At 38.5% G+C, this 17,888-nt stretch overlaps 2 protein-coding genes across 5 annotated transcripts in view; one reads left to right on the top strand and one right to left on the bottom strand.

Annotated features, from left to right (window-relative positions):
- LOC105203275 overlaps window positions 1–17,888 on the top strand; it is an 84,494-nt gene that overhangs the window by 58,101 nt on the left and 8,505 nt on the right. The window contains exons 1-2 of one of the 3 annotated variants that reach the window (XM_011172082.3): window positions 3,816–4,476; window positions 13,999–14,099. In XM_011172082.3, coding sequence (XP_011170384.1) covers window positions 14,000–14,099 — 100 coding nt within the window. In that variant the 5' untranslated portion in view covers window positions 3,816–4,476; window position 13,999. Of the gene's footprint in view, window positions 1–3,815; window positions 4,477–10,111; window positions 11,135–13,998; window positions 14,100–17,888 lie in introns of those variants that run through there. The other 2 variants (XM_026130314.2, XM_011172150.3) reach the window with 2 other exon arrangements.
- LOC105203187 (5'-3' exonuclease PLD3) overlaps window positions 1–17,888 on the bottom strand; it is an 88,926-nt gene that overhangs the window by 16,420 nt on the left and 54,618 nt on the right. Inside the window, exon 1 of one of the 2 annotated variants that reach the window (XM_026130311.2) lies at window positions 1,188–1,577. The exons of the other annotated variant lie outside the window; for it this stretch is intronic. The gene's annotated coding sequence lies outside the window, so the exon portion shown is untranslated. Of the gene's footprint in view, window positions 1–1,187; window positions 1,578–17,888 lie in introns of those variants that run through there. 2 annotated transcript variants of the gene reach the window in all.

Below are 17,888 nucleotides of genomic sequence, written 5' to 3' on the forward strand. Positions count from 1 at the left end.
AAATAATTAGTTTATTTTATTTTATTACTAATACAATGGTTTGTCTTTGAAATAATGGCGTATCTGTTATTACTTTGAGCGTAACATTGGCTAACAATTGTTTTTTTGTAATTCTAATCACTTTTTATTTACGGGGCCCCGGTACCCTATTCGTCCCTGGCTGGCTGCTAGGTCTGGCTGCCAGCTTCACGCTCATTCAATATAGATATATTTTTTTCTAAAAGCGAAATTAAATTTGTGCAAAAAAATGGAGTTTAAACACAGTGCCATTCATTATTAATAATTTTATTGTAATATATTTCAAGAAATGTTTGTTAAACGTCAAATGTCAAATTGAACTATATAAATATTTTTATATTTTCGGAATATTTATAGTAATATTATTTTAATTTTTATTTCATTTAATATTCTAAGAATATTGCCTATAGGATTTAGACATGTGTGCTATCTGAAATATCTTAATACCAAACTTTCCAAAACTCGCGAAATGCATACCTGCATACTTCTCTCCCTTGCGTATTTGTCTTTGTTAAGGCACTTTTTGTATCAATAAATCTACGACAAATATGCAAACGGTCCCTTATTTTTGATTCGCGAGCTTCGAGCTTCCACTTTAAATCTTCCAAGTCTCTCTTTAAATCTTTCGCGCGTCATAAAAATGGAGGCCGCGCGTCACGTTTTTCGAGAGGCACTGTCAGTCTCGTGACGCATCTTCACAACACGAGATCGTTCTGGTTTTACATGCTCTTGAGATTCTATGTGGCACAATCGCCCTAGCTTCTCGAGATCGCATTTAAGATAAATAAGATCTTAAATAAGATCGGACCACGTTGTACATAAACATCGCTCGAGTTTCTCTGAATTTTCCACTAGTTTTCATTGACAACTGATCTCTCTTTTAGTTCGTGACACGAACATTGGAGCACGTGCTCCACGAGTTCCACATTAATTTCCGCGTTACTATTATTCTACTCGCTTCTTCACGATCAATTACAAATTACTTTATTGCCGATTAACATTTTCGTTTTCACAATTGCGCATTTTCGAATCGCGCGTCAGCGCATCGCGGCATTTTTCGCCGTGTTCGTTCCACAAGGCACAACGAGACGCCGAGAATGCGACGCGTCGTCCAGCGTCGTCGCGTCGAGAGCCTCGTGCGAGATGCGTGGCACACGGTGCGTACGTACCGTTGGAACGCGCAGCGACGCTGCGACGCTTGATCGGGCCGTTGTTCCACTCGCGATAAACAACGACCGCCCGGTGCGATTTTGCTTATCGGACACGGTTATCCCGGCACCACGTCGACTTCGATCGCACAAGTAGTCACGCACGAAAGCGGAGCGAAGCGATGGTCGCGATGAATGGCGTTACCGTGCGAAACCGACCATGCACCACCGACAACGCCGATCAGCCGACCGTCGCGTCGTCGCCGTCGTCGCCGTCGTCGTTGTCGCCGGTGGTATATCGACCGCGCGTCCAATTTTGCGCGGACGGCGAAAAAGGATGAAACCCAACACCCGTATAAAACGTTATAGGCGCGAGTAACGAAACCTCGCCTGTCGAGTCGACGCCGGCTTCCAAGTGGCTGACACAGCACGCCGCGATTTCGCCGAATTGTATGATGAGTGAGCGTGAGAGATTCACGCAAGCTGCTCAGCTGATACGACGCTTAAAAAGTACTTTGTGATTAGGAAATTTAATGTTGAATTTTTATTCAATTTTGTGGTGATTAATTTATGATTAGATTTCACAAATTTTTCTGGAACTTTAAATTATGGAATTATTTTGTTATTATTATTATTATTATTATTATTATTATTACTGTTCTTTTTCTTTCTCTCTTTTGGACGGAAATAAAACTCCAGCGAGACCGTCGTCTCATGAGATATTTACAAAGCTCGAATCTCGCGAGACGGTCGGATTCACTCGTCTCTTAATATTTAACGCATATTACGAAAAAGGTGTTGCAACAAAAATTGAACCGCCAAGTTAACAGACTATGATGCTGGTACTCTCTTATGAATCTTTTAGTGGCTATATTATCGAACGAATGAAAAAGGTCATAAACAATTTATATGTAAATTGCCTTAAACCATCATCTTAATTATATTTGGAACTGTTATTTTAAATCTATTATAAGTTACCTAATCTATTATGCTGACGTATTATCAATTAATTACTTAATGTATTATAAATTGCTGACCTACACAGAGAAAAATTAAATCAGCAATCATATTCTCATATGTAAGCAAGAGTATAAAATCTTGGAAGAATTTGATAACTTTAAACAGATATAATCTGTTTAAACAAATTTTCTTCATGTAAACTAGTTACGTCTGTTTAAGATTGTCAAATTTTTTCAAGATTTTTACTCTTGCTTCTCTTGTAGAAATGTAATAAATTGGCGAGTAATTTAAGTAACATATTACTTATTTTGAGTATTAAAACTACTAACAACAATGTTTTTTAAAATTACTTAAAATAATTCTTAAATTACTTGCCAACTTATTATATCAATATTACATTTCTATAAAAATTATTTACGAAAACATGACTGTTAATTTGAGAATTATGACTAAATGGTGATTTATTATGAATTGAACGTTAAAAATTATCCTTAAAATAATAATTAAAACATAATAAATTAAGTGATGCTTTATCATTATGAATTACCTAAATAGCAAACAGTGTTTTAAAAAATATTGTTTTAATAATAACTTTTACCATTTAGGAAATGTTTATTTTATACCCCAAAAAATATATCAAATAAATGTTTTTAAAGCATTTAAAAAATATTTGATATTAAAGGACACATTTTTTATTTAAATAATAAAATAACAATCGTTTTTCAAACGTTGAGTTATTCTATAATTTAAATAAGCCTTTTTATAACAAAATAAAGAAGACTTATTATTTTTAACATTTCTAAAAATGTTTTTTCAAATGTTTTAAAAATATGTTTAAACTTATGGTTTGCTGGGACAGACCGTAAGGGTGTAACATGTGCAATAAACACTGATCATTTTGTTGACGCATAATATTTTCTTGGCTTATAATAACATTCTCTCTGCTTAATAATAATGTGAAGTAGACATCTTCGGTGCGTGCCTGATTCGATATACAAAAGCGTAACACGAGAACCAATTGTTTTTCCGCTCCGAGAGACCTGCCTTTCCCGCTGTCGCCCTCTCGCGAGTGCGCGGAACGGACAGCAAAGGAAGCATTCGTTCGCCGGACGCGTCGGTACTCCAAAAACGGCGGCTCCTTTAATTTATCGCTCCAATAAAGAACGTCCCGTGATTCAAACGTAAGGACGTGAGCGCGATGCGAATTAACGGTGACTGACGTTCGTTTCGGGTCGCTAAAAAAAAAAACATTACTTAACAGTAACTCTCGTCGGGAGCCCTACAAACATTTCTAAATACGGCGAAATACGGGAGTCATAAAGTATTCCGGAGGTAGCGGGGACCAGGGAACAAAGGGAGAGCCGAAGATTCCTGCCGGTGCGAGGGGGAGGGAGACAAAACCGTTGCGGGAGGACGTTTCGTTGCAAAAAAAAAAAAAAGAATGCAAAGAGGCGGTCTCCGCCGGGATTGGCGAAAAATTTGCCTGGAGCGCCGTAGGCCTTCCTCTTCGTTTGATCGGCTCTGAATGGACAGAAAGGACATCGTAACTCATCGTAAGCTCCTCTCCACCGAGGGAGCGTACGGCAACAACAATCGCGCCGCCTCGTCGCGACATCTAGCGGCGGCGCTCCCCCCTCCCTCTCGGTCAGTCCGGAGCACGTCGTGCTCCGCCATTGTTACCCTGCCTCACTACTGTGCCGCCGTCGCCGCCACCACTCCGCTCCGTCGCCGGAGACGACGTCGACGACGACGACGACGACGACGACGACGACGATTACGACGACAACTACGACGACTACGCACGGGCGTACCGTCGTGTCACCGAACCCGTTCGGTCGCTCGCGCTCGAGAGATCGCCGAACGCGTAACGTCGCGGGCGCGATCGAGACAGGCGTTCCCCTTCTCTGCCCCCTTGCCCCTCGTGTGCCACTGGTGTGTCGCGCTCGCGTTCGCCGTATTCGCGAGATCGCCTCGTTACGGTCCCGTGCACCTCGACGCCGCCGTCGGAACACCTTGTCTGGAGGGCGGGAGCGAAACGAAGCGAGGAAGGAAGAAAGGGAGCGAAAGGGAGACGAGGACGGAGAGAGAAAGAGAAAGGAAGGACAGAAGGGGACAGAGAAGCGCCCTGGCCGCTCGCGAAGGATCGTCCTGCACGACGTTCCCTGCTGTCACTTTCGTGCCGAGGCCGATACGGATCGCGCGGCGGCGTCCCGACCGATGCCCCGTCGACGGATTCAACCCGGTAACGGTGCGGCGGCCGTGCTGTGCGTTCGTTGTTAGTGCATCATGTGATTGCTTCCACGGAGTTATACTCTCTTCGCCACGGTGACGGATACTAGCCAGCGTGAAGGTTAGTATCGCTGCTGCACACTTTTTTTTTTTTTTTTTTTTTTCCTCGTCCAGTCTCTTTGCGAGGATCGCGTCGATCGGCATTCCTCCTGGCCCACCTTCGTCTCGCGAGCCTCGTTAGCCCTTTTCGAAGTTCCGTTTTAATTAGCTGCGCTTTCCTACATTTTTTTCCTAGCTAGCACCGAAACCGGTGCACGACGTTGCGTTTTCAAAAGGAGAAGAACGAAAGAAGAAAGTTTTTTTTTTTTTTCCGAGACTCCACTAGTGAATATGCAGATGCCTTCTATCCGCCCTTAGGGCACATGATCCCTTGTTCTCGAGAAAAAAGAAAGTCCGGCTAGAAAGAAACTTTTTTTTTTTATGTATTTTTAGTCAGAGTTCGGTTCTTCTCTATGTGATCTCGCTTTACCTCTGGCGTCAAAAGGGGCAAAAAAAGAGAGAGAGAGAGAGCATCGGATTGCAGCGGTCAACCCTGACTTAGCAAGTTCGCGAACCGCTATTATCGCTACAGTCCTGCCTACGGTATAGTATAGACGATGAAAGAAAGTTCGGCTGAACTAAGGACACCCTTTAGTGCGGTGGAGTGAATTCAATCTTTGTTCGAGACACACCGCGCAGTGATTTTGGAACGCAGGTATTTCTACAAAGGCTTTACAAATTTGACAATTTACTGTTATTGTTGGAAATAACGGGACCATTCTTAAACAGTTGCGAAGAGGTCATTCATCGGTAGGGTGATGTTTTCGAATACACAATTCGGATGATACTCGGCAAAACGTTGGCACAATTAGCTTTACAGCAAGAATGTAATAACCGAATATCGTTGTTACATAAGTAAAGGTGATAACTAATTAATACACTAACTTCTTTAGTTGCATTTATATTTTTTGCCTTTGTACAATAAATAAAATTAGTAATGTCTAAACTTTTCTTAATTTATACAATAGAAAACAAATTTTTCATAATTTTACAGTCTCTGATTAATTTGGAGTTGATATTTTCATTAAAAAATGTCTGTAGTACCGATCATAATTTTAAGATGACTCTGAAAATTCTAAGACATTAATTAATACGAAGTAATTTATAAAAGTAAAAACTGATGACGAAGTCTTATATCTTTCTACCTTAATGAAATTGTATTACGAAGTTTTGTTACAAAGATGTTTAATGAATATGAAAATGTTGCGAGAAAAATAATTTAATCAAATTTTCACTGAAAAAGAAGAGAGGTTTTCCAGATTTATGAAGAATAAAAAATGCAAAACTTAAGAAGGGAAAATTCTACATGAAAATTCTACATAGAGAACGCGTCTAAATACAACTAATAAAAAAAGAATCTACATTGAGAACAACGTTGTTAACTTGATTAAATTTTTCAACTTGTTTAACACAATATAAACAAAGTGTTTTATCGGTCATAGCTAGATCTTAGTGCTGATATTTACTGCGTGATTTTGTATACTTTTTCCAAGTTCATGAAACTGTCGCGCGTCGAATAAATTTTCCGGTCTTAAAATACAGTTCTAAGTTGACTTTTAATTTAAAAATGTAATAGTACTATTTTCTTGTTCAAGAAAAAAAAATCAATTTAATAAGAAATGATGCTACTAAGCATCTTTAAATGTGAGACCTTTTCCTCTAAAAATCTGAAAAGAATTTATTGCGAAAAATAACAACTCAACTAGAAAAAGACCGGAAAATTTATTCAGCGTACAGTTTCGTGAACTTGAAAAAGTATATAAAATCACACGATAAATGAGATTTAGCTATGAGCGATAAGGCATTTTGTTTATATTGTGTCTTCACATTTCGATTAAAGTTCTCTATCCAACTTGATTAAATTTCTTCAGTTCGAGTATTTATGTTTTAAAGTTAAATATATAAGTGTTTAAATTGAAGTTTAATACAAAAAATTTAATCGAGTTGAAAAATTAATAAACTTTTTTCCTCCGTGTGTAATTAATAATTCTATCGACTAATAGACGTTATTCCTCTCATCAGCATTTTTTATACTTTTTATCCTCAACTTTCTTTCTGCAACAGATTCACATCCATAAGTGAAAGAACAAGGAGGGTGTTAAACTTGTAACTAAGAAGAACAGATTTAGTGTCGTAAAGTACAAGCGTCCCACGGGGTTGATCAGCCGTATCGATCGCTTTGATTGGCTATTCAATCGGCCAGCGATATCCTCTTTCCCCCTATTACACACAATCCTCATCGTACAATCGCAACTATAATAAAGATACAGAGGAGAGATTAAAGGCTAACCGACGTCGGTGCAACCGGCTCGACTCCGTGGTTGCCTTTTGTCCCGTTTCAGATGGTAGTCGACGGTTTTCCCTTCCCGACCTGTTCCTGAATCATTCTCAGGGTACCCGGAGGTACCTGAGATCATCGAAACATTCGTCCTGTGATATCTTCTTCTTTTTTATTTTTCATTACGCTGCGAAGATTCGAAGAATTATGACTAATTTTCTGATGCGGGCGTAATTTATCGCACTGTATGCCTGTGGATTTAAATATCTTATATAAGCTATAACCGGCGTGAGACTTCTCACGAAATGGATTGCTAATACAGTTAATTACGCATCTGCGGGATATTATCGAAGTTAATTAATCGTTATACGGCAGAAGCGAAAAATGTTTTTACAAATGTATTTCGTTAAACATTTTCCTAAAAACGTATTCCATTCGCTTTTCCGAAAGCTCGTTATTACAAACTACTATTATATGCCGTAACCGTCAATTATCATTGTGATTATTGTTTGATTTAATTAATTAATTTATATTGTAATTTCTATCGCCGATATTTGGATTATCTAATTAGTTAAATTATATCGTAATTATTATTTCTATCAATAATTGAGTAGCTACTTTGGGATGACATTTCACAAAATGTACCAAACAGCGAGCAGAGTGCCACGTAAAATTTTGAATGTCAAAGGTCATCATCGATCGTACCCTAATTGAAATCTAATGCGACCGTGACTGGGGGAAGCTATTTGATATGATAAATGATCGTCACTGCTATACCTAGAATCGAAAGCACGATTCGTACACATATCGAGCAATAAAGGCGCACATTAATGGCAGCAACTGTGACAGAGCGATTTTAACGAAGAAATAATGTCTGGCTTTTTCCAACAACTCGAGATTCGAGGCAAACCCCGTCGTTCGTCATTCTCTCTTCTTGTTCGAGACACATGAGACTTGCTAAACGCCGCTGATTTCGAGTCACGACCGTGAATCAGCGTGATAAAGAGGGAACGGGTGATATTTCACCTGGGATAATCGTCAGCATTACGTCAGTAAGAAACTGGAGCGGCTCGTCTGGCATTTATTTACTTTACCGTTTATTTATTCAGCGCTCAGTCGCGGCAACCTTAGAGATCAATAAACGGATTGCATTTAAGATAAATATAATGGTTCCACCGTGCAATGTGAGTATTCGTATGAGCCGAACAAAAGAAGGAAACTTGACTCGCATATACTTGCATGTGGTAAAACATGCGTCTCGAAGAAAGCTACGCAACATTATCACGTTACGCAATATCCATTCGCGACGCAGTAATTTTTTTTCTTTTTTTTTAATGGCAGTCACATTTCAGACACTTGCACATGTAAAATGATGATTAACATATAAAACAACAAAATATCAAAAATATTATACTAAAATTATGTGAAATAATATTTAATATTATACTAAAATAATTAAGGCCAAGTAAGGCCGAAATTAGTTTTGGGATTATTAAAAAATTCAGTTGGATAAAACGTAGATCTGAAAATAATTTTTTCGACCATTAAAATAATTTTGAAAGCAATGCTGTAAAAAGTTTTGATGTTCTAGCAACCAGCAACGTACGGTACAATAACGAGCAGAATATTAATATTTAAAATAATTAATATGTAATATTAAAATAATGTTAAAATATACTTAACTTAAATGTAAAAATTTTTTTCAGTGTATCTGTAACAGGATGTAATCGAATACGTACATCATTTGTTTTTAAGCTTAATTGTAAACTGATAATTTTAATTTTCAGTAATCAGCGATTTATTCGCATAGGGTTTTATCGTACAGGGAAAGAAAAGAACGGTTTTACTGAAGCATCTAAAATTTCAAGCATTAAAAATTTAGGTGGATACAGATCTGAAAATAATTTTATTGTACCATAAAAATAATTACGTAGGACGCTCAAGCTGCTTGCTAAAACGTTAAAACTTTTTACAGTATTATTTTCATAATTATTTTAATGGTCGAACAAAATTATTTTTAGATCTGTTATCCTGCCAAATTTTGTTATACTTAAACAAAAGTCTCTTTTCTCCTTGTAGGTCACGCTATATTGACCATTTTAGTACTCGATGAAAATAGGTCTCCTTCATAAAAATCTGATTATATCACGACGCACCACGATAGTACGCGACGTACAAAAACATTTGGGGAAGAAAGTAGATTTGTCCGTTTGTAAATAAGTCTCCCGCGTGCTGTTAACACAAGTGCCCAATCATGCTGATAGCTCGGGTTGAATAAGTATGGTTAGCGATTCGTTTTATCCCTTTCAGAATTATAGTCCTACCTGTAATACAGGTTCTCCGCTATCGAGTGTCGTTTCAGCCGCGGTCGCTTTAGGACGGGCAAGAATAATGGCGATTGCTTCGATGCTGAGACACTGGTAGTTACGGAATAATTCAATACCGAAAGGACGTCATTGTAATTTAAAGAGTTTCGCGAATGGAACTTTTGAGATAATGAAGAATAGAAGACACCGTTTCCCGATAGGCATTAAGTAAATGTCGTCGGAATGAAAATTAGAGTTTTTTTTTTGCGACTCGTTTGTTAAAATATTTGAACTAGTTTCTGAAAAAGCATTTAAGTCCAGTGTTTTTCTTCTCTTCAGAATGAAAATAATTGCTTTGTTTTATGTTGAAACAAATTATGTTAGCCCATTATTAGGTCCCGGGAGGCATCTACGCACTTTTCTGTTTTAATTTCTTGTAAGTTGGGTTCTAATCCAAAGTTTTAGACCGCAATTAGTATTTAGAAGTAAAAAGAGTCGTAAGTGAAGGTAAAGAAAGCAAGAGATCCCTGCCTTTATTATTGACTTTAATTATTATTTGAGTGATCTATAAATTATATTAAATTCTTCTACTTAAAAAAAACAAGCGAAATCATTTATTCGTTGAATATTGACCAGGCAAGGATCTCTTACATGTTTACTTTCAACCTTTATTTTTCTTTTTCAGATATTCTATGTCATCGCTGATTAGATTTTTGGATAGAACAGATATCCTTTTACTTCTAAATACTAATTGCGGTTTAAAAATTTTGATTAGGCTCCGAGTTACAAGCATTTAACAGAAGAGCGTGTAGTGTCCTCCTGACTTAATCAATTAAATTGTTGCACTAAACAATTGAAAAAGAAGAGAAGACCTCCACATTATCGAATCATAATACGTATCGATAATGTACATTATTCGAATTATACTCAATTAATTTTTTTACATATAGGTCGCTATTGCTTCTACTCAATATGTTATTAATTTAATTAAAATAATAAAATTAAATTTATATACACGTTGCTTACTTTGAAACTAAACAATTTATAGAAATAAGTTGATTAAATGAGGTCGTCATTTTAACGTTCGTCGTCACGTTTTACATTAAAACAATGAATTTTTATACCCGAAAGTTAAAAATAACAAAATGTTATTTGACTCAAGGAATTGGTTTAAATTTTATTGTTTAACAGTGCAGACACCTTTTTATCGGTTCGAAGTGCAAACAAAAGTTGGAAAGACTCGCGACGAAAGAACGTGTCTTCGTTGCTCGAAACTTCCGGCGTGAAATGCCGGAATAGATCAACCGATCGGCATTGAGTGATGATTGAGTGCGTAAAACGCATTACGTTCGAATATAGGGCTACGATGACGCTTCACACGCATCTCGGACGCGATGCCGAGCGGAGGAAGTGAGCTTACGCGCCGTATCGCATCGCCACCGCCGCGCCGTATAACAAAGCAGAGCGGTACACGTGTACCCTGTTAAATAATGCAAGTGTCGTTCTTTCCATTCACGTGGCGATACGTACGTGGACGCTCGTCGTCGCGTCTCTAGCGTCCGCCGCCGCGAGATGCTCGTCGCTCCTATAGCCGACGGCGATCGCCGACCAGCCCCCCGCGACTCGTTCCCATTCCGGCGCGATCGACGGCGGGCGGTGCACTTCGCGCTTTCGTCGCGTCGCTCCCCTTTTCCCGCTCTGGATTTTTCGCTTCCGGAAAACCCGCGAACGTAAGGGGTACCGTCGGTAGACGGAGAAGAAGCCCCGCGAGCGTTTCGGTTGCCTTCTCTTCTCGATCGTCCATGACGAGACAGCGCGGCTACAGCCGACCTTCCTCGTTGCGATCGTGAGGTAAATTCTCGACCCCTCGTGGAATCGACGCGCTCGAAAGAGGAAGAGGAAATGCGTGGATATGACAATGCGTTTGGATTTTTTGTGGGACTGTTCTTCTACTGTGTCTCGCTAGACTTTTTCGGAGTCTAGTGCGTACATGTCGGTGTACGTGTATTATAGTGAAAGTGGTGATTGATTGGTGTTTTTTTAAAAAATCATCGGTTACATCTTGGGACTACAAAACTTTCAAATCGAGCTTGCAGGTGATTTTCAATTAGCGCGTTTAGTTTTCTCACGTTTACTTTCACGAAATTACACAAGTTCACGGAAAAAAAAAACGGTTTTGCTGAAGTATCTAAAAATTTAGCCGGATGCAAATCTGAAAATAATTTTGTTAATACTATCAAAATGATTATGTTGGACTCAATTGATTAGCGGAATCAAAACTTTTTGCAGTATTGCTCCTCATCATGCGTAGACAAAAAATTAATATCAAATCAACAATCATTGTTTTATATATAAGCAAGAATATAAATCTTCTTCGAAAAATTTATAATCTTAAACAGACACGATTGAAGAGAAAAATTTTCTTGATGCACACAAATTATGTCTGTTTGAGATTATAAATTTTTCCAAGAAGATTTTATATTCTTGCTTATATACGAAACAGAGATTGTTGATTTGATACTAAATTTGTTTTCTGTGTGAACATAATTATTTTGACGGTCCAATAAAATTATTTTCAAATCTGTATCCTGCTAAATTTTTAGATTCTTCAGTGCGAAATCGTCCTATCCGTGTTGTCACACATCTTAGAGTTTCTTAGACTCATCGTGTTTTCATTTCGACAGTATTTTTGTTCAGCGATAGGACGCGGAATCTTTAATCTGCAAGTCACAGAAACGTGATTAGTTGTTCTCGTTCCAACGTATTGATCTTACCCGGCAATTGATTAAGTTTCGATACCCATGAGCGTATAGCGTGACGTAGTCAGCTTTACCAGACGTAAGGGAGATTTCCCAAAGCGTGGAACGAAAACAATTACGCGAAGAAATGTATGCACGTCCCCACACGACACATGTCTCTTTAATTCACGGAAAGCCGACTGGTCGCTCCGTTTTCGAGATATTGATTTTATCGAGCACATGATTCATTTACGACGATAGCGAGGATGTAGCACGTTGCGCAGCGACACCTTCTATACGTGTCGTCATGTCGTTAACTTTTTGGTACCAGAATAACCCGACGTTATTCCGTGAATTTGAAACATAGAGCTAAGCGAAGCATACGGAGAAATATCGCGAGCATTTCGATGTAGGAAATAACGTTGCCCTTGTTCCGAGACATTAAATAAAGCGAATCATATCTCAGCTAATTTGATGAAATGAATATAACAGATGCAAAATAATTCAGAAGAACTGTGCCGAAAAAATCAATATATCAAATTAATTAATTGAGCGCGCGGTAACTTGGTTATCTGCTTAAAGCACTCGTTAAATAATACTTATTAAAAAAATTTTTTTTTTAAATCTAATTGTCTAATATCAATTCAAGGCATTATTCTTCTAGATTTATATCTATTATCATTTATTTTCTATTTTTTTCCCACAGAATTATTAATTTATATTTATTTCTTCTTTGTTATTATTTCACTGAAAATCAATATTATGTCGATATACTGTCTATGTATTATTTTTAGTTATTCACCTCCCTTTCTTTTTTTTAAGTATTTACTTTGAGAGGTAAATAAACCTAATCTATTTATCTTATCTCCTTTATACATCCGGTTATCTATCACCTTTTTCCACTCCCCACTGTTCGCGCTTCGTGCTTTATCGTCACGAAGACACGTGGTTCGTACTACTTACGTGCCGATCTACTTTCAATACTCGCGCGATGTCACTCGCGGTTATTACTACGTCGGATTAATCTCACATTTCTTAAATATCATATTCAATATCGTATTCCATTGCATGTAAAATGCGTATTGTCCGCTAAATTTCACACGCAATTATGACTCATAAAATAAATAATTGCAAAAGATTCTAATATATCATCGCTCGATCAAATGCAAACAAATGTGAACTAGAACTAAAAAAGGAAATTACAGTTCATCCCTATGTTTTACGATTATTTAACAATGACATTTATAATCCGTTCAAATCTAATTTGCGAGCATATTATTTTTTGTGTTACGGAGAAGAAAAATAATTATTAACGCTAGTATTTCTTCTATTAATTTTATACACTTATAACTTTCTGTTTGTTGATTTATTAATATAATTTTAGCCTCCCTGCTTTAAAAAAAAATGTTATATTAATACACCGAAAGGAAGATTGACGGTACAAATTAATTCTGAACTGACATTTAATGTAATTTTGTCTGACTAACAATACTTTTTTTCGCTTCTGAATTAAGAAACAATTGTGGAACGCTTTACTTCTTCGGAATTTTTTCTGTCATGAAGGACATCAATTTTTCCAATTCGGTTTTCGCTTATAAACGTTTTGTATTCATCATGATCTAGTTTTCGTATTTACGTCATCATTTTATTGGCGTTTCATCCATGACGTAGCTTTTTACATTTTTTCATTTTTGTTCTTTATTTTTATATTTATTTGCTATCTAATGATATGTTTAAACAGTTTTCGTTGACCCCATACATAATACTGTTTTTCATTTTAGCTCTTATATCGATTAATAAATTATATTTTTAATTCATTTTTTTTTTGAATAATGTATAGTCAGTAAATTGAGATATTGATAGAATTGACTAAGGATGACTAATTGTAAGTTAAGTTCTAATTTATGATGATTTTAAATAAACAATGAATCTAACATATTTAATACGATACATTTTATTATTGCTTATTAATGACCTATCTAAAATATTTTCTATAATAAATTTGAATTTAAACATGTCGACATCGAGTGCATAAAATATCTGACGTCTTGAATATATAAGATTTTATACAGACTGTCATTTACAATTATACTCGATGATTAATAGCTTAAACTTTAAGAAAAAACAAAACGTCTCGTCACCCGCGATTCGGAAATTCGCGCACAAACCGCCGTGCACAATTTAATGTCAATATATAATGAAAATGTGTGTATATTTTCCAGGATGCAGGAACTGACATTCCCGCGTCGAAAAGGGATCCTCACCCCAGTATCGGTGTTGGTGCTGCTGATACTACCATTGGTCGATTTACCCTCGGCAAACGGTGAGTCACCTACGAATGGGTCGTAAGTTCGTCTGCGTGCAAGTACATATATATACGTACGATCGTCGGGCGCGCTCGTGTACGGCTCACCGTCTTCGATAATGCGCGAACAATGAGGCAACAGCAAATAATTACGTCTATTCGTTCATACGAGCGCCCTTGAGCGTCACTTTACCATCTTCTACACCTCGTATGCCGGGCGTATCTGGCGTGATGTTTGCTGTCACCTCAAAGAATGTTAAAGGCCTTTCTCTGTGTGAAGATCTGTTGCAACGTTGTTAAGTGTGCGATGTTATCGAGTGAAGTCATCAAAGTCAGCGGGATGATATGTAGCGTCAATTCCCAACGCCGCGCCGCGCCAACTAGAATTGTTAATGTTAATAGAGACTACAATGCATCTTTACTACTTTATCTTTCTTTTAGAGCTAACATGTCAAAGGTAGAAAACGGACTAAAACATGAAAACTAAAGATAAAGATGCATGGGTTAAAACCTGACGGCTACATATCGGAGATAGACATGCGTGGACTAAAACTTGAAAATTCACGAAAGTTATTTAGATAAGCTGGACCGTGCTCCGAAATAAATTCATATTAATTCGGAATTCGAACGCTTTATTGCTTATATTTTTATTGCCTTTTTCGATATGATAAAAAAATATGAAATATTAATCAATTGGAATGTTTTCATTAATTTTGCTTGTGTAAAAATGTCACGGGAAATTTCACAAATATTTCAGAAATAAACGCATTTGATGAATAGGAAGTATTTTTTGTTTAAGAGCGAAACGATGTATTTCCTACTAAATTTAATTTCGGCATTTTATCGAACGGCGATGTTCTGTCGTCATTTAGCTTGTGAGATTTTAAATAGCATGATAATTCATTTTTTAAAATTTGCCAAGATAAAGTTATCTTAAAACTAATCAAGAAATAGCGAATAAATAGGAAAATTGCGTCATTTATTTAAAAAAGAGGAAATGATCCAAACAAACGAGTCTTTTAAATAGAACAATAAAATTTTTTATTACATGAAAATATTGAGATACATTTCAGACTTGGCTGGCCTGTCCTCAATGTGCAAAAAAAAAAAAAAACTAGACATCTATCTAACAGATATACATTAAAATACATTAACGACATTTAACATAGTCTTTAGAGATATTATCATCGTAATCTTGAACGCTTGATCCAAATTCCACTCACTAACAACAATTAAAAACAATAACGTAAATTAGACTATTTACATGAGTAATGATTATCATCATTGATATTTTGATTTGCTGTTTTCAAATTATTCATTATTCTCTGAAATTAATCCATGCTTCAATTTTTTTGCTTTCTTGCTCGTTTGTTTGAATCAATTTGTTTTTTAAATTGCTTTTGTTTTTACATTACGAGCTTTAAAATTTTTAAATTGTTATTTATTTATCCTCGAGGAGAGTATCGCGCAAAAAAGAAAACTCCCTTTTCCTTAATAACGTGTCGCAGCTCGAGAATGTACCTCGACATTCTCGTTAAGGGGGTAGTCATCTCGGTTTCACAAAGAAGCCGTTACCACGTGCACGAGAAGAGTGCATTTAACACATTGTATAAAAGGAATATATTTAAATGCGGACTTGGACACTCCATTTCCGCTACGAGGAAGCCCATTCGTCATGTTTCCCCGGGATGTTAAGTCGTCCTCTTGGCTTTCCTCGCGTCTCACGCGTCTCCATCCGATTTGGACGCTCCGGCGCTCCTCGCGCGCGCGAGACAGACTTCGCGTCGCGCGGACGTACTCGCGCGCTCGTTAGCTCGTTAACGAGTGGGTCGTCTTCCCCCCGCTTTTCTACGTCTTCTTCGCGCCCTGCCCGCGGGCCTCTTTCAAAAAGAGCTGTTAAAGAGCGGAGACGCACAAAATCGCCGCCGTCGCCGCCGCATGTCGAGCGGCTGTCCGCGCGCCTGCGGTATCTGTCGCCGCTTCTTCTCGTTGCCAAAGACGATCGCGCGATAAAGACAGAAAGAGAGGAAACGAGAGAGAAAAAGACGCCACCCTCTCTTCCCCTTCTCCCGAGGCCACGTCGAGATAAATGATGTTTCTTCGACGAAAGATGCGTGTCTAAAACGGTCGACGCTCCGCTTCGCCCTTCCTCCTTTTCGCCTTCTGCCAAGCGTTCCACGTTGCTGTTGGCTCTGCTCGGTACGCGCGCGGTGCACGTGCGCGTACCGCTTAGCATACAAGGTGTCCGGAGAACCCCCGCCGGACTCGAGCTAAATCAAGCGGGGAAGGAAAAGGGTGATAACTCCCGCGTTACAGGTTCTGTCTTAGTCGCGAAGGCTTGCCTTTTTCACAAATTGAAGAGTCGGGTAATCGGTATGGTTCAACGTTTACTCGAAGGTTCAAGCAACCGTTGCCTTCCCGGCGTCTGAACACTTTAGAACTCTAATTAGAGATGACTTATGTCGACTGTTACGGGTAATGGCCTCCTACGAAACATCCCCCTCGGGAAACACCGACTCCATTTTCGTCGACGTGCCCGTCATTAATATTAAAGGCATGGATCGGTTCTGGGACACCCCGTAGACGCTGTCGCGTGTGTATCCCATTTCCCTTCGCGCACCCTCCGTTCCTCCGCCCTCTTCCCGGCTATTTCTGACGTTCGCCATCGCTCGCGCCGCCGAGCAAGCAACCACCCCGAAATGTACGCACGTTCGATCGAACGCACTAAACATCGCGAGCCAGTAAATATACGCACTGTCGAACGCGTTCGGACCTTAACCCTTCGTTCCAAGGGCGTTTATCGCTCAGCCTCGAGGGATCCCACGCACGACCTATAAGAATATTTTATAAGAATTTTCCCTGTACGCCAACTCGACAAATTTTATTTTATGAAATTGATCCATTCACGAAAGTATAATGATTGATTTTACATTTGTATCCCACGTTTCGCTAGGCATGATTGATTGATCTCTGGAATGCATTATAACCATGCGATACGCCTAGCGTCACAGCGCGCCCGTTGTTTATTTCGCCAAAACGTTCTAAGAAATAAGTATGTTGTTTCATCGAGACGAAACTGTCTCAACAGATTAAAGCGCTTAAAAAGTTTAATGATATTCTTTTGCCATTTATAAACCCTCGAAACGAAGGTATTCGATCATCCACGCCGAGTTTGTGTTCCATTCTGCCTCATACGTCTGAAAACTTTCCGGCTAGAGCATTCTCGTCCTGTCTGGCAACTTTTCATTAGAACTCGCTAAATAGCGTCGGCTTGGCGGCCGGTGACTAAGATAAACAGGCGACGAAGGCTGGGAAAATGACGGGTAAACGCGGCCCGCGTGTCGTTAACTTTTTCTTTTCTTCTTTTTTTTTCCTAACTCGCGCGTTCCGAGCATTGCTCGTCGTCGCTACGCCACGCACACGCAACGCAACGCAACGCAACGCAACGCAACGCAAAGCACGCCAGTCCCCTTTCTTCATCCTGACTCTCACGCCCCGACCGCAGTAATCGTGTTGTATTGGGCTCGATAGCAATTTTCTAATCGTCCGCATCTCTTAATGAAAGCCCCCGACCACGTGGAGCCTCTTAATTCTCCCAATCAAGCGAGCCTTCGCTTTCGGATACTTCACCTGAATGAATGTAGACTTTGATTAAAAAGGAACTGATCTCCTTTTGTCGAAGGAGAATCCATTCAACGAACGAGCCAACAATCGGGCTGTTTTCACATTCCTGAATAAATAGAAAATAAAATGTAATAAAATAATGGTGAGACCTCTATGTTCTCACGCTTCTCTTATATCCAGAGA

Source organism: Solenopsis invicta, chromosome 7 (assembly GCF_016802725.1).
Source record: "Solenopsis invicta isolate M01_SB chromosome 7, UNIL_Sinv_3.0, whole genome shotgun sequence".
NCBI classification, from domain to species: Eukaryota; Metazoa; Arthropoda; class Insecta; order Hymenoptera; family Formicidae; genus Solenopsis; species Solenopsis invicta.